General features: G+C 58.6%; 1 protein-coding gene across 1 annotated transcript in view; it reads left to right on the top strand.

Annotated features, from left to right (window-relative positions):
- The window catches only part of PEPD (peptidase D), a 117,381-nt gene that overhangs the window by 82,805 nt on the left and 11,873 nt on the right, over positions 1-22,703 (top strand). Inside the window, exons 10-12 of the mRNA XM_082605987.1 lie at positions 10,054-10,122; positions 11,584-11,661; positions 21,750-21,898. Coding sequence (XP_082462113.1) covers positions 10,054-10,122; positions 11,584-11,661; positions 21,750-21,898 — 296 coding nt within the window. The remainder of the gene's footprint in view (positions 1-10,053; positions 10,123-11,583; positions 11,662-21,749; positions 21,899-22,703) is intronic.

Here is a 22,703-nt window from a genome sequence, read left to right as displayed (position 1 = left end):
TGGGCTGCAGGGACGCAGCTCCCTGGGTCCCTCCAGCCTAGGGGTGACCCCAGCCTGCTGCTGCACACTTACCGCCCGGATGAGCATTTCCCTGTCTTCGGTGCCCTGTGTTTAACACTAGAGGGGTTTGTGTGCAGGTGGGCCTGGCTTGGGCCCCACCTTCTGCTCCTTGTCTCCCCTCAGAGCCTTGAGCCAAGGGCAGCTGGGAGGGAGGATGTGGACACGAGACCAGAAGAAGAACCAGAATAAGCCAGGGCCCAGCTGCGGCTCAGCCCCTCGGAAGGTGAGGGCCACAGGGGACTGCCCAGAGCCGGAGCCGGCCCGGGGAGAGAGAACCAGTGCTTGGGACTGCCACGTTAGAAAGGCAGTGATAGAACTTTCCAAAGAAAGTGCTATCTGATATGACACTTTTGTGAAATATTTTAAGATTATAAGGCTGAGAAAGGAATTCGATGTTTGGAAATAAAGTAGCACTGGGCTCTGTAGAAACAAGACACAATACCCTAGAGGGATTCAGAAATCAAAGCCCAGAGAAATTCAGGAATAAGGGTTAGTCATCCTGTCCTACCTGCACTGGGTGGAATCCGGGGCCCTTGTCTCCTGCAGGATTAGCATTTAGGAAGCACCTGTTTGGTGGAAGATTCCAGGTTTTGTTTCTTCCACTGGGGATGGGAGGGGAACTCATGGAGTGGGGAGAGTTGTAGCAGGTGGTACCCCCAAGGATACCCCAGGGTGGAGTCGGGCAGCTGCCCGGCACCCAAGGTGCTATACAACCGTGGTCCCGAGTGGGCCCCAGACAGACAGTCATTGCCCTGACCAGGCCCTGTCAATGCCCCGGCCTTTTGAGGAGCTATTAAATAAAGGAAGGTAGAAACATTGCCAAGCGAGACTCCAGCCAGGATTCTGGGCTGAAGGGAATTCCTCACTCGCCTGCACTTGGTAGGGGAACAGAGCATCGTGGTTAAGAGCTTGGCATCTGCTTGTCCGAGGCCCTCGGCAACTACGTTTGCTGGAGGTGGCTTTGTTCCCTGAGACCCCTCAGCATCCCCAGTGCTAAGGACAGAGGGCCCATTTGGCCTTTGTCCCCAGGGTCCACACTAGCCTGGTGTCCAAGGCTGCTGAGCTGGGGACAGGAGCAGGTGGGGGCACTGGAAAGAGTCTAGGTTCTCTTGGAGTCCTCACAGCAGCTGTTTTCCAAAGACCGGCAGATTTGGAGGACGTTTGGGGACGGGGAGCTTCTGGACTGTCCTCCCACCCAGAGCTAAAAACAGGCTTTTCTTCAGAGAACTTCTGCCAAATCCTTGTATTATGTGCCTAATAGTTTATTTACTTTTTTCTTGAGATATCTTTTCAAAGAAAGCTTTGTGTTCCTGTCATGGGTGAAACCCAGTATAATTTGCAGGAAGGTGACTCACACGTGTTTATCAGTGTACCCCATCCCGTAATGCGTCTCATGGACGCATGTCATGCTTTGGGAAACACTAGCTCAAAGAAAATCCCTTCCCTCCACTCCCCAGGAAGACTCCCTGTGTATGGGCTTCCCGGCCCTGCACCTTCCCGGGGAGGGGAGGGGGGGGTGCTGGCATCCCTTGGAGGGAAAGTAGGCTCTAGATCGTGGTGAATGAGGATTATCTCCCTCCACTGCTTCCTGGTCCTGCAGTTTGATCCTCCCTGGCTGATTCCTAGGGCGACCTGGTGCATTTTTAAAGGGGGAGTTTTGGGTTTGGGGCCCAGAAAGGTGTTCTTGTTGACATCGGCAAGGACTAGTTCGATTGAGTCAGATGAGAGCAGATGCTGGTCTCTGAGGAAGGCAGAGAACAGTTGGCAAATTGTGCCTGTGTTTACATGCTTCTTCCAGGCCCTTCCAAAGCTGGGGCCTCTCACTTGCTGGAGAGTGCCAGCCTCAAAGAGGTCTGGATCTACAGATCTAGGATTTCCCACTTGAGCCATGTGCTGTGAGATCCAGGTTTCATTCTCCTGTGTGTAGTCACCATCCTGGGCACCGGTACTGCCCTGCCTGTGTCTGCAGCTCCTGCCCCAGGCATCCCGTTCTTTTTTCCAGACAAAGAAGGAGCTGGAGAGGGTCAGAACAGGCCAGCCGCTTGCCACGTAGGTGATGGTCAAAACCACTAGCTACTTCATAGATAAATCCCTTAAAGATCTGTAAGAAAAAGATGAACATTCCGTTTTCTAAAATAGAAGCAGGCCATTCAGAAAGAAAGAAATATGAGGAAATAAACACATACACATGTCCAAACTTGCCAGTTAATGAGACAACGAAATCCTTTTTGTTTTGCCTACCAGATTCACAGTCCAGTGGCAAACAGGCCCCATGGTACAGGTCTCAGGACCCTGAAAATCCTCATGAGCTTTCTGGGGTCCTTTTGGCAGAACGTGCCCTGAGACTCAAAACTGCAGATGCTCAGGAATTCTCCTTCTAGGAATTTAGCCCGAAGATAGTGAAAAGGCATATGGCCACGGGTGTCCATCGTAACACGGAGGTGGAAGCAACCTAGATATCTAACAGCGTGAAATCGGTTAGGTAAATTATAGGCTGCGGTCCTGCTCATGTAACCATTCACTTATTCCGTCACTCAACAGATGTAATGAAAGCTTCCTGTGTGCCAGGCACTATTCCAGGCTCTGGGGATTCTGCGGTGAACAGAATAGACAAAACCCAGCCTAATGGGAGGTGAGAGAGGATGGATGGATGGATGGGGGGGGTATTCTTTACCCAGGGGGCTCAGGACAGTTGTCCTTGAGTAGGAAACATGAAGGAGAAGCCCTAAGGAGAGAGAACAAGCTGTGGACCTGTGGGACAGACGTTCCAGGCAGAGAGAACAGGGCTCATCTGGTGGCCCTGAGGTGGGAGCTTGGCTGGTGGTCCCATGAGTAGCAAGGAGGCAGACTGGGAAGTGAGAGAAGATGGGGGAACGAGAGGGAGGCAGTCTGCTCATGGGAAGGCAGGGTTTGAGCACAGGAGTCCTGGGGGCCTACGTACATTTTTAAAGGAGCACACTCTGTAGGGGATGAGGGCTGAGGCAGGGGAGCCAGCTCCACCACTGTCACCATCGACCAGGCACTGTCACCATCTTTAAGAGAAGAGGGTGGCCTGCACCAGGGGCAGGCGGTGGGGAGAAGTGTCAGATTCTGGGCATAGTGGAAACACGTATCTGTTGACAGGGAACAACGTTCTTGCTTTAGAAGGACTCTTCCCTGGCACATTCCGGCCCTCATCCCGGGCTGGGTGGGGCCATTGGTCCTTGCAGACTCCCTTCAGCTCAGTTGGGCCCCGTGCACAGGTATGAATTGGAAGAGGCCAGTGAATACATAGATCCAGTTACCTGGAAAGATGGGCTTTATCTGCTAAAGCTGAACCTACACAGAATCCAGCAACACATCCTGGCTGTGTGCTTGGTGGGGGATGTGTGTGCACGTGCCCTTGAAGACCGCACAAGGTCCTCGGCAGCACTATTCATGACAGCTACAATCTGGAAGCAGCAGGTACGCTCACCAACAGAAGACTGGGACACACTCACCCGGCGGAACACTGCCAGCGCTGAGAAGGAACAAATGACAGTGACCCACCATGGGGGGTGGTTCACCGGCGTGATGTGGAGCCGTGGAAGAAGCCAGACTCAAAGAGGTCTTGGTTTTTTATTCTATGTACATCAAGTTCAAAAACAGGCAAATCTAACCTGTGGTCTTGGAAGTCAGGCTCCCCGTGGGCAGGAGGACTGACAGGCAGGGGCCTCTGGGCACAGAGATGCTCACTTTGTGACAGGCCATTGTGCCGAGCCCTTATGATTCTGGTCCTTTTCTGTATGTATGTCAGACTTCAGTCAAGAGGTGACTTTTTAAAAGTTTAGTTAAGTATTATTTTAAAAATCTGTGTTTATGCACTAAAAATATTGTCTGGAAGGATGTTCAACAAAATATTTGATAGAGATTGTTTCTGGGAGATAAGATTATGGATGATTTTAATTTTTTTCCCTTTGTGTAGAAAATTTCTAAAATCTCTGACACACACAGACACACACACACACACACACACACACACACACACACACACACACACACACACACACACACACACACACACACACACACACACACACACACACACACACACACACACACACACCGTTTATTAGCAGTCTGATGTATCCAGGGCTTTGCCAGCTGAAAGGATGTAGTGCTTTATCCCAGAATTGATACCGAGGAACTCCACCTAATGGAGCACGTCAAGAATAAAGGGGAATATTTGTTAATTGAATGTCATGTTATGTCCTCAGTTATGTCTCATACAAGATAGGCAATTCAGAATTCCCAAGTATCCAATTAAAATGCTAATTATCTCATACCTTGATAAGGCTGCTCTGGCGGAGAGAGAGAGTGGCTTCTCACTGGCACTGCCTCTCCTCATGCCCTGACCACCGCCGTCTTTACGCTGCCCTTGCCTGTGGCAGGCGAGCTTTCCCCTTCCAGGATCTCTGCACCCCCGCGGCCTCTCCTGGAGCACCAGCTCCTGCTTTCCACAGGCTGGCCTGGTGCACCGTCCCTGGAATCGGTGGGCCATTTGTCCTGGCAGACCCTTTCCCGCTCAGTCTGGGCCCAATGCATAGACGAGAGTCCAGGGCCCTGGAAGGCATAGCACAGCATCATCCACCACTGGTGTTTGGGGAACAGAGAGCCTTGCCCCGCCAAGTGCCCCCACCGCTGACAGATGTGAGGTCTAGAGCCATCGGGGTCAGAAACCCTACATGGACCCCAGGCTCAAAGGGACTCTTTTGAGGGCTTTCCCGACCACAGCACGTCACCACACTGACCTGCAGTTTCCTCATCAGCAAAGTAGGAAACCCTCTCCTCCCCTGAAGGATTGTCCTAAACGCCAAACGCTGCAGGTAGCTGTTGGGTCTTTCTCGCTGGCCACGCCTGTGGGAGGTCCTGGGTGAGAAGGCGGCAGCATCCCCCATCCGGCCAGGGTTGCAGGTGGTCCTTTGTCCCTGGTGGTGCTGCATCGGTGCAGGCTGCGCCACGAAGCTGTTCTGTGAGCACTGGTTTTATTAATAATGCATTTCTGGGTTTATCCAAGGCTTGAAATCCGTCCCTTCTTGATGTCGTTCCGTATGAAGGCTACTTGCTCTTTTAAAGCATGTTCGGAGCCTCTCCGTGGTGGCTCGCTGGAGCGCTCTGCATCCTTCTTCACCGGGGGGCCTGGGGAAGGAGGGGGACAGGGCAGCCCCCCGGTCTACCACCGAGTCCCGGAACCCCCCTCCCGCAAGAAGGCCCTCACGCTCTGGCCCTGCCCACCTTCGTGACCCTGTGTCCTAACAGCCTGCCCTCCGAGACCCTCTGCTCGTCCAGGTGGCCTCCACCACCGTGCCCATCTTCTCTTGCACGCTCCTGTTCCTGGCTCGGCCTCCTGGGAACCTGACATGCATCGAGGCCCAACCTGGGAGGGGACGAGGTGGCTGGTGCCACCCACAGCCCCTGCTGAGCTCCCTGGCTGGCCCCGTCTGCTGGCGCTCATGCTCGCACTGAGGGTTTGGCGACCCTTGCTGCCTGGGGCAGCCCTTCTGCCATAACCTTGGGCAGCTAACGCATTTTTTGCGGGGCTATGGCTGTCTCCTCATCAGATGATACACCTCAGAGGGCAGAAGCTAAACCGTGCGGCCAGGAAGGCTCCATGGGCTGGACTTGCAGGCACCTGGGGAGTCCCAGCAGTACTGTCCCCGGAGATCTGGGCCTTGGAATCTGCTGTCCCTGCCCTGTTAACCCCTCTCCAGGCACTGACGGATGGGCCTGCCACACTGTCACTACAGGAGCCCCATTGATGTCATTATTCACAGCACAGACTCTCCCAGGTTACTTAAAGGTTCTCATTTTTGCCTGGATACAAAGCATTTTCTACCTGTGTCTTGCTTGGGAAAAATTTATAGGCAAGAGCGTTCGAGGGATGGCCATGTCGGGGAGCTTCAGGGACCACCGCAAGGCGGGTGGCGGGGCTTTGGGCAGACCCCGCCCTTCCCTCTGCTCGCCAGGAAGCCCCTCCTGCTGCTCCGGGAGGCTGTGGGCCATGTGCCTGGTCGGAGTGCCCTCCGTCCAGGTGAGCAGGAGGAAGCTGGGGTGGTGAGGCCCACCTGACCCTCGCGCTGCACGTGAGAGGCCGATTGTCTGAAACGGCAGGCGGCGCTTCTGCCTGTCTTTCTGTCTGCTGCCCTCTCGTGGGTGGACCAGTCATTTCTAGCGGTGCCGTTGTGACTCTGTAAAACTTGCCTGCTGTGTTTTCAGACTGTACTTCTAGGTGTTAATTATCTAAGGTGTGTTTATGGTCTCTATCTGATGGTTCTTTTTTTTTTTTTTTTTTTTTTTTTTTGTGGTACGCGGGCCTCTCACTGCTGTGGCCTCTCCCGTTGCAGAGCACAGGCTCCGGACGCGCAGGCTCAGTGGCCACGGCTCACGGGCCCAGCCGCTCCGTGGCATGTGGGATCCTCCCGGACCGGGGCACGAACCCGTGTCCCCTGCATCAGCAGGCGGATTCCCAACCACTGCGCCACCAGGGAAGCCCCTGATGGTTCTTTTATCGGAAGTCCTGGGAGGGTCTAACCTGCTGTTTGCTGTGTCTGACAGCTCTTGTGGACTATTTTCAGACTGTGAGTTCATCTTCAGTGTGTGGGGTGTGTGTATATATATGTGTATATGTACTTGCATGTGTGTGTAGACGTATGTGCATGTGTGTGTAGACGTATATGCATGTGTGTCCATATGTGTGTGTGCACATGCAGAGATTGTGGCAGATCGTGGCTCTCCTGCCTGGGTTGAGAGTGTGGCCGCTCAGTTTGGCTTTGTCAGTTTGGCTCCAGGTATCAAAAGTCAGGGACCAAATTTTTTGTTAGTTTCCTGGCTTCAGGGTTTCCAAACCATACAGGTCGTTCACACTTGAACCTGAACCCCGTGGAGGACAGACCTATGCTGCGAATTCTGAGGGAACGTTCATTATTTTTTTCCCAGAGCCCGGGAAGCTTCCTGATGGCCTCCTGTGGTGCTGGTGCATTTTCTCCAAGGCTGTGCATCCCTGCCCAGCCCCCAGCTTTATGTTGGGGAGGGCTCTCAGTTCTGGCCCCCTGCCTCTGGTTTGTCCGGGGCCTTCTCACTGTCCCCACATGGCAACGAATGCCAAGGCCTCCAGGTTAGCAAGACCAGCAGCTTCCTCTTCTCTGCTGGCCTCACTTTCCTTTTGTCCTGTGGATGTGGCTCTGCTTATGATTTTTAATCAGCACCTCTGAGTGTTGGGGGTAGGAAGTCTTTTGGCTGCATACTCTACCTTCATCTTATTGTGGCTCCCAAGGGGCTGATTGGTAGCTCACAGCCGAATTCGGCCATAGACGTGTGTCATCAGTGGTCAGCCCCTCAGGTTATGCGTCAGCTGGACCCTCACCTAGTTCACAGTTTGCCATATTCTCTGTAAAGGTCTAGTGGGTCTTTATGAAGTATCCTCCCGTTGCTGCCTGGTCTGTGAGCCATCCAGTGGGAATGGGGTGCCTCTGCTTCTACGGTCTCTCCTCCAGGCCTGTTCTTGCCGAGCTCTGACCGGGCTGTACGGGAGCCTCACGTCGAGCCTGTGGCCCCAGTTTGGAGCATCCTTACTCCCCATGCCTTGAGAATCAGAAATATGTCGGACTCAGGGTCCTGGGCCACTACACTTGCCCCAGAACTTGGGCGCCTTTGCATGTCCACGGCCCAAGGCTGAGGTCCCAGGGAGAGGGGCCCTTGAGGTGTGTGAGCAAAAAATGCAGCCTGTCGAGTCCACGTGTTATGCCACTAGAGCATCTGTTTGTTCTTGTATCATGTCAGACAGGTTCATTTGAAACAAAATCAGATGCTCAAGTCCAGCTTGAAGGACTTAATTAAACCCTTTTAAGGGAGCGTGAATTTCCAGCATGTGGCGTTTCCCCTCCTCTTTCCAGCTCTTCCTTGTGGGTGTGGGATCGTGTGGCTGACAGAGGCAATCCAGGCTGCAGTTTGCTGTTGAAAACTGGGTCGGCCGTTCCTTAGTCTGGTGCTTCTGTGAGCCATGCCTTTCAAAGGCTTTTTACTTAGAAGCCAAGGCATGCGATGAAGGCTGTTTCTACTGAGTAGATTACGGGTTAGGGAAACACCTGCTTCTGAGACTGGCTGCAGGTGGGGGAACCGATGCCACCCCGTTTCCCCAGGCTGAACCTCCTGATTTGCACATTCACCACCCCTCTGCCTGTCCCCTGCTGTCCCTATCACCTGGAGAGTGGCTGCTGCCCCCAGAGCCCTGCTTCTGTCTGGGTAGGGCATCGTCCCCCAAGGCTCAGGGAGCCCTGTGGCTCCATGGCCTGTCGGCATCCCCCACTCACCGTGGGCTGCTGTGTGGAGTCCCAGTGTCTGAGGCCCCATTGTCTGGGTGGGCGGTGTGGAGCTGCCTCAGGGCCCTGACTTGGCCTGGCCGTCCTGTGGCCTCGGAGAGACGGAGGCTGGAGTCGGGGGCAGCCGCCTGAGCACTCCCGCCATGAATACGGGGGCAGCTGATGCCGTGCGTGGCTTTCCTCACCTCCCTGGGCAGTTCCTGAAATTCTTTGGGCTGAGGAACTATTTCACTTGCAGATGCCCAATTACTCTGTGGGATTTGTAAAGCAGGTCTGCAAGCTGACTGAATACAGCAGAACTGTTCCTGTGTAACAGCTCCTTAATACCGAATCATAACAATTATGCATAATTTGTGTTTACAGTGCCTGGAGGATTAGACTCCTCCGTTCAGACGTGCTCTAAAACAGGCCTAGAACATGCAGGGCAGGATTGTCACTTAGTGTGCCCACGGGCAGCCTTGGTGTTCTGAGCACAGCCCTGTGGTCGGTCTTCCCTGCCCTGGCGGTCAGTGGGTAGGGTGGGGTCCACCTGGACCTGCTTCTCAACCAAGGCCATCCAGAAGGCTGGGCCCGAGCTCTTGCCCAGGCCTCAGGGAGGGGGTGAGGGCAGCCCCCCACCGTTGCCTGCCCCCCACCCCGGCTGGGTTCTGCAGAGGCTGGGGCCTTGGAGCGCCGAGTCCCACGCCCAGATGATCTCCCACACCCCCCAGGTCCTGCAGTGTACAGTGGGGGGAGGGGCAGGGTCCTGGTATCTCCAGAGCTGTTGGCAGTGTGGTCTCCCGAGAGTTCAGCACTGCTCATATGGTGTTGATGTGGCAGTGGCTCATCCTCTGACCTCCGTCACACCCCGGGGCTTGCCAGGCTCTGCTGACCTCCGAGCTCCTGGAGGCCTCCCCTGGCTCTGGCTCTGTCTGGGCTCAGCCTAAGGGTGGGCTACCGGCGACCTGCTCTGAGGTCTCGTCGTTCCCCCTAGACCTTCTCCTGGCCTCCCCTGCTCCAGGTGGGAGCTCGTCCAGGGGGCCAACCGGTTTGCTACTTGGCACAAGTAGGGAAAAGCTGGGCCTGCCCCCAGACCCTGCCTTTCTCCCCCTCCCTGGAGCCTGCCCTGCCTTGCTCCATCTGCACATGGACCTGCCCCTCAACCCCATCCTCTAGGCCAGAGCCCAGTGGCCCCCGCTCTCCTTTCCCTGCGCCCCTCCCTGGGCTCAGGCTCAGGACCTGGGTGAGTCCAACACTGGGGCTGGGAGAGCTCTCGTCCCTCCCTGGCTGTGCATCCAGCCCCTCCTCGTGTGGGAGGATGTGGCCACTGGAGAAGGGAGTCACAGGGAGACGCCCCCTCCAGCCCTGCAGAGGCAGGTGGCCCCTGCCCCAGCCCATCTCCCTGCGGGACCAGGGCTGTCTTCCTGATGGGCCTCAAAGGCTGGGCAGCGCCGTGGCACTGGAAGTGGCGAGCTCTTCCAGCCTTGTCCCCTCTCCGCGCTGACCTCTGTGCTTCGGCGGCCTGTGGACTACAGGCTACCAGCCACAGATCCACACTGGGGAGTTCAGGCCTTCCTGCAGGCGCAGCTGAGCAGGGCCTGGGCTGAAGATTTGCACGGGGGCGGGGGGCGTGCGTGCTCCAGTGACTCTACTCTGACGTGTCTTCCTTCCCCCGCAGCCTCTTCGAGCACTACTGCTTCTCCCGGGGCGGCATGCGCCACAGCTCCTACACCTGCATCTGCGGCAGGTAAGCGCGCCACCTGGGCCACGTGGGAATGCTCACGGGAGGAGGTTAGGGAAAGTGAGGGGACCCCACCGTCCTCCCAGCTTAAACGCACCTGTTGCTCCCATGCCCGAGGCAGTGCCCACCTAAGCCTTAGAAGTCGCTCTCCCCTCCTAAGGTTCTGGGAGCAGAGGTTGCTTCTGCCCATCCTGGGCAGTGCCGGCTGAGGAGGGGAGCCGGCCTGCCCGCTGCCGTGCCCTCCCTCCCCGTCTCCGGCTGGCTGCTCCTCCTGGGGCTGGCCTTCCTCCCCCCCTCCACACAGGCACGCTCCCAGCATGCGGGGACCGGGCCGTGACCTCAGGCTATGCCAGCTTCTGTGTGCAGGCGGTGCAGAAGGAGCTGTATCAGTGCCGGAGGCTGTGGTTTTGCGTGTGTGTGGCCGTGTGGGGAACAGCACAGCCGTGGGTGGGTCTGGGGCTCTGTCGTGCAGGGTGCCACTGTAGGCGTGTTTGTGTGTGGCACGTTGTGGCTGGGGGCGGGGGCTCTGTGTCCATCCTGTGTGTCACCCGCGCTTGGCTGGGTGTGCTTTAGAGGCACAGGGTAGAAATGACCACGAGTATAGGGGCAGCTCATGGCCGTGAGTGTGCACTGCTGTGTGGCTTTGAGGGGCACGTCCTGGGTGTGGGCGGCCCCCCCGTCCCCCAGGCTCACCGCATCTAGTCTCCTTGTGCTGTCCCCTTGGGTCAGAGGGTCTGGCCTCTGTCCAGCCAGGATGGAGCCGGCAGCTCTGCTGATGTGCACGTCCTCGGCACATGAATAATACATGTGAACATCTCAGTCCTTGGAAGTGTTCTTCTCTGGTAGATAGAGAGAAAAATCATTACTTCTACTTTTATGATTCCTAAGACTCCCAAACAGGGCCATAAATATTACACCCAGTGGGTTTTTTGTTTTTTCTTCCGACAGACTTAAAAGTCTTTTTTTTCTTAAAGGCATCTCTCATTAGGGAAGTGTTCTCAAGCAGAGGGGCTAGCAGCCACTGGCTCACCGTCTGTGGCCCTGGCCTGGCAGACCTCCATGGCAGCCCCCTGACACAGCCCGGCCCTTCCCACTGGGCCTCCCCTCTCTGCTAGTCACCGGGAAATACGGGCTTCTTTGGAGTCCCTCCCCCGGGCCCGCAGGCCCTCGCTCCCACATCAGACCCACATCCCCAGCGCCAAGGCCACCTACCCGAACAGCCTCAGCCAAGGGAGCGCTGCCAGCGCCACCGCCAGGAGCCCAGGGGTTGGCCGAGAGCTGTGTGACTGCAATATGCCAGGGCTGCCTTGCCCCTCACCCCCACCTCAGGCTGTGGACCTGGTCCAGCGGCCCTGGGCCGCTGCTGCAAGGTGGACAGTACTGCCCTTGGGGCAGGGAGTTGGGGTGCTAGCGCCCGGGGCCTTCTGGGTGAGGATGAGCTGTTGACCTCCCCCTGGTACTCTGCAGTGGTGAGAACTCGGCCGTGCTGCACTACGGACACGCCGGGGCCCCCAACAACAAGACCATCCAGGACGGAGACATGTGGTGAGTGAGGCCAGCCCCCGGGCTGCCCGGGTTCTGCACGTGAACAGCGGGGCTGTGGTGGGCCTCAACCCCAAAGGTGGCTGCCCACGGCCTCTTGGTCCCACCCTGAGAAGGCTGACCACGGTGAGGTCCCCCCGTTGCTCTGGGTCCAGACTTCTCTGCCAAGGCTTTGGCCTACATGTAGCCTCCTCTCCAGGACCAGGGAGGCCCTGAGAGAGGGGAACGGGGGCCCTGTGTTGTGCGGGTGACGCGCCACCTCAGAGGAGGGCCTGCGCCGTCTCCCAGCACCCACCACGCTTACTTCTCTGGCATCTCAGTTCGGAGCAGAGAAGACCCCTAGGGAGTCCCCCGCCCTCTGAACCTGCCAGCTCCTGCCTCAAGACTCCTTGGCACGAGCGGCCATTGATTCAGGAGGTCAGAGGTGGTGCTTGGCCCTCAAGGCTGTCGGCAGGGCTTTGCTGAGCACAGTGTGATGTGCTCCCCGCTCCCCATGGAGCCGTGACTAAGCAGACGTGGGCAGGACCCACAGCCTCCAGCCCTCCGATGGACTGTGCCCAGCAGGCGGAGTCGCAGACCCTGCTCCCAGACCCCAGTGTGTAGGGCTCATACTGGGCATACGCGCCCCTCTCTTGGGTAGCCTCTCTGGCCTTGGCAGGGGCCTGTGGGTGCCTCACTGACCTGGACCGGCCCTGTCCTCCGCTCACGGGCACTCGCACTGCCCGCCTGTTCTCTCCACCACCCAGACGTCAGGCAGGGCCAGTCCAGGCTGCCAAGGGCTCCCGAGAGCCGTCCAGAGGCCACCAGCCCCACGGGACCACCTGTCTTGGCCTGCAGACATCTTGCTGTGGTCACCGACCCGCAGATGAGGGCAGGAGGGGTGCGCACTGTCCCACCTGGTCCTTTGGTGCCTTTCCCTCCTGTTGCTAAGGCACCTGAGCCAGGCTCCATTGCGCTGCTTCCCGCCAGTGCCCCGCCCCCTCTCGGGTCGTACACGTGCCCTGCTAGGCTCCATCCCCGAGCTGGCATTCTGGTCCTGCCCGCAACACTGGCCAGGAACCAGCCTCGCACAGGGAGTGGGTAAGGCTGCACCCGGGGTTCCCTGGCCCACAGCCACCAGGGGACATGAGCCAAGAGATGCCCGCTTCTGAGCTGTCACTGCACAGTGTTTTCAGAAACCCGCCCAAGCCCAGGGTGCCCCTGCTGCAGGGTGCACCAGGCACCCACTGGCTGCGGTGTTCACTCACCCAGGGTCAGGAGCTGGATGGATGTTCTGGTCCGGGCCCCTGTTGGCAGGAGCCCAGCTCAGCCTTCTAGGAGGAAACAAAGCCTCTTAATTCCCACTCTGAGCCTCAGTTTACTTGCTGTCGGTGGAGATAGCACACAACACTTGGCACTGCACTGGGCAGCAGCAGGGACCCGTTGGGACCACAAGTGCTGGGTGGACACTTGTGGGCCTGGGCCAGCAGGACAGGGATGGGAGCACGCAGAGGGGGACACCCCATGTGGACACAGAGGCCACTGCCGCTCACCACAACCCCCCCATCCCCAGAGTGTCTAACGCCCTTCCTGGCATAGGGGCCAAGGGCGTGCAGCCACTTTGACAGGGTTCTCCCCTATGCCTGGCACCAGGGACAGCTCTTTATGTAGATTTGTTCACCTTGATCCTATGAAGTGTGTGTCTCCCCCTCCCCTCCCCTCCCCCCCCACAACGTGTAGGCAAGGTCACTGAGACACAGTCCAGGTGCAGAGCCAGAGGATTGGGGGGTGGGGTCGGCTGCCTCCGGCTTGACTCAGCTGGAGACTAAGGAAAGTTGGTGGGGGGGGGGACTGCCCTTTGGTGGCCCCAAAGGAAGATCGCCTGGTGTCTTCAGGGACTCGCGCTTCCTAGAACCTTTCCTAACGCTTTTGACTCTGCGACGCCTTCTGGCTGGGCCAGGACGGGGGAACCCAGTCCCCAGGCAGAGGCAGACCCCAGCCACACCAGCAGGCCCCAGCTGTCCCTGTTGGGTGTTCTGCAGCAGGGCCATATGGCTCTGAGTCTTTCTTCTCTGTGAGTTTGTCACGGCCCAGAGGAAAGGACTGCTTCTCCTCTCTTCTCTTTATGTGTCCTAAGACAGTCCTCCCCCCATGAGAGGCTGGCTCCGGGGGCCCTTGGCACGGTGGGGCCTGGCTGACCAGGGGTGCCATGCAGCAGGCCGCCTCCACACATCCAGATGCTGTGGCCTCAACCCTCCTGGGCAGTGTGTGGCACCTGTGTCTCTTGGTTGCAGCTTTAGAGACAGGAGCGATCCAGGGAATCCCATGGTTGTTAATGCCAAGCCCAAGCTGGCGATTTTATTTTTCTAGTGCTCACTTTGAAATGTAGCCAGTAGAATAATTATGAGTTTATTATAGTCAATTTATTATGCAGCATTTAGAACAACATGTTTTGTTGATTACTGCTACTGCCAGGTTGCTAGCGGCATTTATAATCCATTGTTTTATTGAAATTGATCTGCCAAGCGCCTACTGTGTTTGGTAAATAATAAAGCACTCTGTTATCCCAACATAAAATTCACAGCACTTCATCATAAGGTACAAAACCAAAATATAAGCATAGTGCAGAATTTTTCCTGAAGCTGAGCGTCTCCCAGAGCCATGACTATTTTCCAGGTGCCCATCGGGTGATTCGCTCTGGGTCTCAGTTCCTTGATGTCGGGTGAAAATGCCCCAGAGATAGTTTAACATTTAGGAGTGGGACTGTTTGGGGGCCGGAGCTGGTCCAAGACAGTCAGATGCTGCTGGAGAAAGTGAGGCGTGGGTGCCGAGGGGCAGCCAGCCCTTCCCATCCCTCTCCCTCTGGTCCCAGATGTGTGATGATGAACACAGAAGGTCCCCAGTTCAAGTCCCTGCCCTCCCCCTCCCTAGCTGAATGGCCACCCCTCTGAGCCTCAGTTTCTCCATCCATCGTTGGGGGAAGGACAGCACCCAGCTCTGAGGACTGGGATAATGAGGGCAAAACGTTGAGTGTGGAGCCCGGCACAGGTGGCTCTTGGCGGGAGAGAGCTGCAACACAGCGACATTCCCAGAGCCAGCAGCGCACCTGTGCCCCTGAGGCCCACCTTCCAGCAGCTGCTTCCAGGACGGAGGCTGGAGGCGAGAGCCACCAGCAGAGCATGTGCCGGGCCCAGCTCTCCAGTCACGTGGTTGCCTGCTCTGTGTTTTCAGCCCCCAAACTGTCCTCGAGGCGCGTGCCAGGTGGAGCATGTAGCCGGCCAGGGCCACCGTCAACTCCTCTGTCCTTCTAAAACCAGGCACCTCCTGGGAGCTGGGCCGGGAAATCAGGGCCCCGTACGTTAGACGCGCTGGTTCTTACTCCACATCAGACGCGTCACCCGAGAGCTGAGAAGAGGATTTGGGGGACCACTCCTCGCACCACGCCAGCCCCCCGCCATTTACCTCGGCTGGATGCTGCCCCGCTTGCTCTGCATGGATCCCGGGGTGGGGAACTAGACTTTGACGTGGCCGCGGGTCCCCACGTTCCTCCCTCTTGGCTGGTTCAGAGGCACAAGGCCTCTTGTGGGGCCTCTCGGGGCTTTGCTGTTGCCTCTGAGAGCCCTTTCCTGCTGTGGCCCTCGGGGTTCACCATGAGCCCCGTCACCAAGTTGCTGTCCTAGAGAAGCCGTTAGCTGCTGTTTTCATCTTAAGGCAAACAGGCAGACCTTCTAAAACAGGATAACAGAAGTGTGGCGCGCTTCTAATTAATGCCCTTGCCGAGCTCACACGGGACGGTGTCGAGCGTCATCGAAGGCCCTTCCTGGGTGGGAGCCCCAGGAGAACCCCTCACCACCAAGTCAGTCCTGACCCGCTGGCTCTGAGCACAGGAGTGGCTGGGGTGATGGTCCTCTGAGTCCTCACGCACTGCCCTCTCCTCCCAGAACCAGCCTGGGCTTTAGAAACCAGAGTCTCCAAAGGTGGGTAGAAGCGCCGAGGGCTGGTGCCCTGCCCATGGGCCACCAGGGAGCACCGCTGTCCATGTTTAAGTCTCCAAGGAAGTAGTGCACCCAGAGTTGGACCCACGCTTGCACTAGACTCCCCGTCTCCTCTGGGCCCAGCAGGCACACCCCAGGAGGCAGAGGTAGGGAGGGTCCAGGGTCTGCGTCCAGTGGGGTCTGATTTGGAAAACAGCTGGGACACCACTCCTCACCTGCCACCTCCTCCCTCTCCCACCATCTGATCAGGTGGCGGAGGAGTGGTTCCTGGGGTAGCGTGCCCTGTGGCCCTTATCAGAGCCTTCTAGCTGCCCCAGTCGAAGGATGCCCCGGCCTGGGTTGCCCAGGGGCAGAGGTGGGTGGTGAGCCGGACCTCCCAGCACTGGCCAGAAGAGGGCAGCGTTGCCTCAGGGCGCGCTTGCCGGGCTCATCTCTGCTGGCTGTGGTCTCTGTGTCCTGGGGCACGGGAGGGGGGCGGCCAGCTCGGTTAGTGGGGGAGAGAGACGCCTGTCCCGGCCCGTCCCTTAGCAGCCAGCCTGTGTCATTTCCTCTCCTTCCCTGTAGCGGGACGAGGGCCCCTTCTGTCTCCTTGCCCCGATGATGGTCAGCCTGAAGCCCCGGCTTTGCCCTTCTGACTGGCGGAGGGCTGACACAGCACTCCTGGACCGAAGCCCAGAGAAATAAGGGCTACTGATTTCCTCCCAGGGAGGCCCCGGAAGACACCCGAAGTGTCGCTGGCGTGTGGGTGGTGCTTGCTGCTGCTCCCCGAGTTGAGGTGGTGTCAGACACTGTCTGCAGGGCTGCCCGGGCTGCCCCGTCCTTTCCTGCCACAGAGGAGGAGCCAGGCCCACGAGGGGGCACGGCTGGGGCAGCTCTCTCCCCTCCTGGCCACCCTCGTCCTGCCACTGGCACCACTGCCAGCCGGCTTCTCCCTGCCCTTCTCTCGAGTTAGTTCCCTGTTCGACCCACAGGTTTGATGTGGACTAGACGTTAGTTTAAACTGCTTGGGAAGCGTGCCCCCGCCTCACCCCCTCCGTCACACGGTGCCCGGGACAACAGCCTGCGTCTCCGTCATCGACATCCTACTCCCGCCCCTGCGGGCTCCGGGGTGCCCGCTGCTCACCCAGGGTCCCGGCAGCCCCCTTGGCATCTCAGGAAGGAATGGGACGATCCTGCCCACTCCTGGGGGCCACTTGGTCTGATGTCTTTCCGGCATCTGTGTGCTGTTGCCCATGGAGGGGCGAGTCATGCCTGGGGCTCCTCCCCAGCTGGCAGAGAGGCCACCTTGAGGTGTCCCCAAGCCCCCGTTGTCCTGGTGCTTGAGGTGCCTGAGGCCTCGGTCAGCTTTAGGGAATGAGTGTCACCTCCAGGCCCAGCTTCCTGATGCCAGGCCCAGCCCAGACACACCCCCAGCCCGCCCGCACCCGCCTGGCTGTCTCCTCAGAGGACAATGCAGCTGTCACCAGCCAGCCCCCTCCTGAGGATTGGATGGTCTTAAGGACATGCCCCAGTCCTGGGGGCAAGAGAACACTCTCAGGAGGGCACAGGCCCTGGTCAGCCATCTGTCTAGACCAGTGGCCGTGGCCTTCAACCTGCCGTCCAGGTTGAAGCAGCCTTTACCGTTATAACCCAGGACCAGGGGAGCAGACATGCCTAGATAACCAGGCACCCTCACCACGGGGTTTCTGTCCGTCTGTGTTGTCCGTTTATGCTCCTTCCCTGTAGCCCACACAGTTGACGTCACGACTCACAGTGTGAAAGCACCAGTCCAGACAGCCCGGGTGCTCGCAGATACCATGGGACACCACTTACCGAAAAGTGGAATGAAGCATGTGCTGTGCGCGTGACACCGACTCACTGCCTCCCCCGCGGAGGCCACTGCCCTGACGCCCAGCCCTCGCCCCGCTGTGCTGTGGCAGCAGCCAGCCCCGGGGGGGCGCCCGCCGTGTCCCACCCATAGGTCGGGCCGGTACCGGGTAACGTCCTTCCTGGGGACGCAGCCCACACTGGTGCCCTGCTTCTCCCCACGTCATCTGTAGAAAGGTAACAACAGTTCCATCCGGACACAGGAGGCCCACAGCACGTGCCTGCTCTTGTCACCGTGTGTGCCGGGGATTGCTGGCTCGGGGGGTCCTGGAGCTGGTTGCCTAGGTGACTTCCCTGTCTGCCCGGGCCCCACAGGAACAGCTGTCCCGTGACTGGGTTGGGGAACAGGGATGCCCAGAAGGCAGTCTCTCTGGGGAGAGAGCAGCTTGGTGAGTCAGCCTGTGGTACGGAGGGAGCCTCCAGGGCTCCGAGTGGTGGCCTTTGCCCCGCCGGCCACACCTGGGGCTCGGCATTGCACCAGAGGTCTGGCTGGGAGCCAGTGGGTGGCCCGTGGGTCTTGTCTGGCCTGCGGCACATGAACAGGAAAGTGACCAGTACGCCTCCCTCTCTGTCTCACGCTGAGGTCTGGAGGGAAGCAGGAGTTTCCCGCAGCTCAGAAATCCCCCAGCCTGGTCTGGAACGCAGACTGGGGCGGGTGCAAGTTGGGGTCTGAAATGCTGCGACCGTGGTGAACAGGTCATTGAGTTAGTGCATACACACACGTGTGCACGCGCAGCGCCTTATCTGGGGTGAGAGGTAGCTGGGAACGAGGCAGCGGCCCTGGAGCTTAAAATGAAGCTGCAGCCTGCGTACACAGCGGCCCTCGTATAAACACTGCGGCACTTCCCCCAAACCTTCCCCAGGCCTCACATCACTGGCCGAACCGTCTCGTAGGCCTTCTGCCTGCGGTGGAGCCAGGGGGACTGAGGAGGGCCTGGGTGGGCCAATGGTGGCGGGTAGCCCGGGCCTGAAGCTGCCCAGGAGGAGCCAGCGGAAGACAGAACCTCTCATCTGAGCCAGAAATAGAACCAGATGAACACATGTGAGGACTGAGACGCCAGCATATTGCTCGGAGATGTGTAATGTCTCCCCAGATGGCTTAGATTATCACACGCGTTCACTCGGCCAGAGATGGTAAGGTCCCCGGTGGGTGTCCCCAGGCAGCCGGGGAGGACGGATCCGGCGTTCTCGGTTGAGCCAAAGGATGAGCGAATTCTCCATCATCAGCGTGCATTCAGAGGACGGATGGAGTGGACACAGAGGAGTTGGGGGAGATGATTTATAAAAGGCGATGGCTTTCATCCCTGGATTCCAGAATGGCTTAAAATCTGAATAACTTATACATGTAGGAACTCTGAGGGGGATTTAAAAAAAAAAAAAAAAAAGCAAAAAAAGATAGGGAACTGAGAGCACAAAAATAGACGTCAGCCCCGTGCCTGAGCGTCGCGGGGCAGGATGGAGCTGGCCAGCTGGGTGTACACTTCCTTCTCCAGAAAGCGGATGATTTTAAAACAAAAAATACAGCTGAAGTTTTCCAGAACCTGAACAATAAAGCCAGACTGGCTGAGGAACTCCAAGCACCCACCTTCCCACATTTTTGTTTTTGAGAACTTGGTCAGGAGTCTTGTCTGTCCTGGGGAAGAGTCCTGTTTTCACTGCTCTGGATGACTCCAGCGTTTGGCCTGTTCTTGTGGGCTTCCTGGCTTTTTAAATAATTTAATTTATGTTTTTCTTTGAGATCTGCACAGTCCGATAGAAATTTCTGCCGGGGGTGCTGCTACAGGTTGCCCTCTGATGTGGTGGCCCCCAGGAATCCATGTCCCCACGCCCCTGGCTCTATCCTGTCTGCTCAGGCCATTCCTGGGCATTCTGAAACAAACCACAGACGATTTTCCTTTGTTGGCTCTGAGGAGCCCAAATGAGAATGCCCTGCTCTCCGGGTGAAGCTAGGCCGCGGCCCCATGCGGTTCCGCTCCCCAGGCCTGTCTGCATGCTGGCCCTGGTGGACGTGAACATGCAGCAGTGGTGGCGTCCGCATTTTAAAAGTGGGAAAACTGAGTCCCTGAAGGCTGAGGGCCAGAGCCAGGACAGGAGAGCCCATCCCTGGGCTCTGAACTGCTGACCACCGACTTGGGACTTTGCTGGACCAGTGTTCAGAGCCTCAGTTTCCCTGCAGTTTAGGGCTAAGATACGCCCCAGCCTCCTGGCCAGCTGGGAGTGGGGCGGGAGGGGAGTGGGGATGTGCCCCGGGCAGGAGTAAGGCTGCAGACAGCCGTCAGCCCTAACACCCTGGTGCATCTGGAGCATCCTGGAGAGCAGATGCCTAGGCATGTCTGCTCAGGGCTTCTCGACATTTGGTCCTCGGTTCCCACACCAGGCCTGGGCGGCTCCCCTCAAGGGAGGCCCAAGTCCCCCTTCCGTTGGCCTGCCCCAGGCAGGGTCCCCCAGAGTCTGTGACTTTGACCCAACGCGAAGTCTCCCCTGCCGTGCCAGTGGGGCTCTTCCCCCGCCCCCCTGAGAATCACCTGAGTTGTTATCTGATGCTTTTTGCACTATTGACACTGTTTATGGTGTTTTGCAATCAGAAAAAGACAGGAGATTAAAAAGTGCCTGACTGGGGACTTTGGATTCCAGCAGGGCGTCTGCGGATCCCGAGCGTTCGCGTGTTTCCTTTAGAAGTCTGTTTCTGTGGTGTCCCCGGTGCTGCTGTCAGGCCGCGTGGCCCAACTCCTTGCTCCACTTGTAGGGCCAGTTGCTGGGGGTAGGGGTCCCCAGAGACAGGCACACAGGCAGCTTCTGGAATGTTGGTTGAGCCATCGTGTTTACCATTAGAATTTGGGTTTGGGTGAGAAGCCCTTGTCATAGAAGGCGTGGCTCTGCCCTCCGGGCTCAGATTTGCCAGGATTTGTACGGCCTACAGAGTGCCCCCCAGGGGCAGAGCCAGGCACAGAGAGGACAGCCCTTACCGCCTCCACCCCACCTGGCGCTGTGGTCCCCTGGTCCTGCAGACACAGCACGGGTCCAGGCCTGAGGCTGGACTGATGTCCCTCCGTCGGTTCTGTCACTGTCAGCATCCTGACTTGGCCCTGACCCCGTGATGGGGCCGGGGGGCTGGTGGGTCCCTGCTCTGTGCCTGCAGTCGAGCAGCCTGCTGGGGTGGGACAGGATGTGGAGGCTGCTCAGTCTGGGCACCCCACTCCTCTCAGCGTGGGTGACCCAGTGGGAGCCAGGCTTGGACCCAGCAGCCCCTCAACTTACTTAGTCTTATCTCACCGTGGAGGTTGCGTGGGGCAGGATTCTTACCCGTCCTTGACCAGTAAAGGGTGTGAGCGCGTGGTCAGGCAGCAAGGGTGTGGGAGCGAGGCTCGCTCCTCTCCCTCCCAGCCCTGCTGCACCGGGGCCCTGTCACGGGGTGTCCAGAGGGCAGGCTCAGCAGGCCCGTCCTCCTGACTCAGCAGCCTGCCTGCCTGCCTGTCCCAGCACCGTCCTGCCTCTACTGGCTCGTGCTCCCAGCTCCAGCTTCTTCTTTCCTCCCCCTCTCTACTCCCACCTTCTGTGCCTCCTGGTCTCCACTCTGTCACCTGGAGATGCTGGGGGCCAGACGGCCCCCGAGTCGGGGACTTGGCCAGCCGGGCCCTGGCAGAGCACACTGTCCCACCCCAGTGGGGAGAGGGCCACGCTTCTCTGGCCCAGGGGACCCCAGAGCTGGAGCAGAACTGTCAGCTGGGTTTTCACTGGGACACCGGGGCCTGCAAGAAGCAGGCACTGTGGCTCAGCCCACGTCTTCTGTCAGGCGGGTGCGTCTGTCCCAAGGACCCGTCCAGCTCCCGTGAGCATTGCCTCGTGGGCTGCAGCTGTGCCCCATGCTGGGTGCCGGGTGGCCCCGGGAGGGTCTGTCAGAATGCCCTTATGGAGGCCAGGTGGCAGGCGGGGGTCTGGGGCCATCTCCGCCCCTCCCCCTCCCCACAGCTGGGCATCCAGAGGCCTGGCCAGCCTCCGCTGGCAGCCCCACTGCCCCCAGCCTTCCTGCTCTGGGGTCGGAGGTCTCCTGGGACGCCCCGTGGTTCCTTGGCCGCCCGTGTACCGTGAGGGGACAGCAGGGTCGGAGGGCCCCAAGCTGCTGCCTGCACTGGCCACGCTGCAAGAAGGCTCGGGCTCAGCGGCCTTGAGCACCGGGCGGGAGGGAAGCGTGGTTGGAGGGGACGGGTGCCCCTAGTGTCCCCCTGGCCTCATGCCCCACTCTCCCTGCAGCGTGTTCGACATGGGCGGTGAGTATTACTGCTTCGCTTCGGACATCACGTGCTCCTTTCCCGCCAACGGCAAGTTCACCCTGGACCAGAAGGCCATCTATGAGGCAGTGCTGCGGAGCTCCCGGGCCGTCATGAGCACCATGAAGCCAGGTGAGGGCAGGGGCAGGGCCTGCGGGGAGGACCACCTGGCGTGTGGATGCAGATGGCCAGGTGGCAGGGCACCTCGGAGAAGCAGGTCCCGCACTCTGCGACCTGAATCTGTCGCCCCCTCTCACACTCAGCCAGCAAGGCTCCAGATGCTGGCGGGTCCCCAGCATCCTTCCTGGGAAAGGGATCTGACCACCAAGCAGGGACAGAGCTGGGGATCGGGGAGCTCAGTCCAAGGTCACCCCACATCCCATCCGACCTCCACCTGCACATCTTCCTTTCCACACTGGCCACTGGGATGTCAGCATGTCCTCTGCCCTGTCCCAAAGCAGAGTCTGTTCCAGAGAGGGCTTGGCAGCTTGGACACTGGCCTCTGGTTGCGCGTGGAGCACCCTCGTTCGCGGCTGCCGGCTGCGGCTGGGTTGGCGGGAGCTGAATGTCTCTCCGGTATTTGGGGAATGGTGAGAGGAGGTGGCGGGGCCATCTGAGCACCTGGCATGACAGGCCTTGAGGTCTGGGCTCTGAGTTCAAAATAGGGGACTGTGGCAGTCAGATTTGTATCCCTCCATGGAGCTTTTTTTTTTTTTTACAAAGAGAAAAAGAAGAAAAGATCCTGAGCCCCCAGACTGTAAGGCCCCAGTGTGTGGCCCCTTTCGGGCCCAGAATCTGATGGCTCGGTTCTTGGCCTCCACGGCCCCGTGGCCACTTGTTGCAGGCCAGGTGCTGATCGTGAGGGGTCCTCTGCAGCTGCCCCCTTCAGGGGAGGCAGATTGTCAGCAGGGCTTTGTGGATGCCCCCCATCCAGCAC

Source organism: Mesoplodon mirus (assembly GCF_964341445.2).
Source record: "Mesoplodon mirus genome assembly, chromosome: 19".
NCBI lineage: Eukaryota > Metazoa > Chordata > Mammalia > Artiodactyla > Ziphiidae > Mesoplodon > Mesoplodon mirus.
The sequence above is the reverse complement of the archived record's forward strand: the minus strand, read 5'-3'. Positions and strand labels throughout refer to the sequence as shown.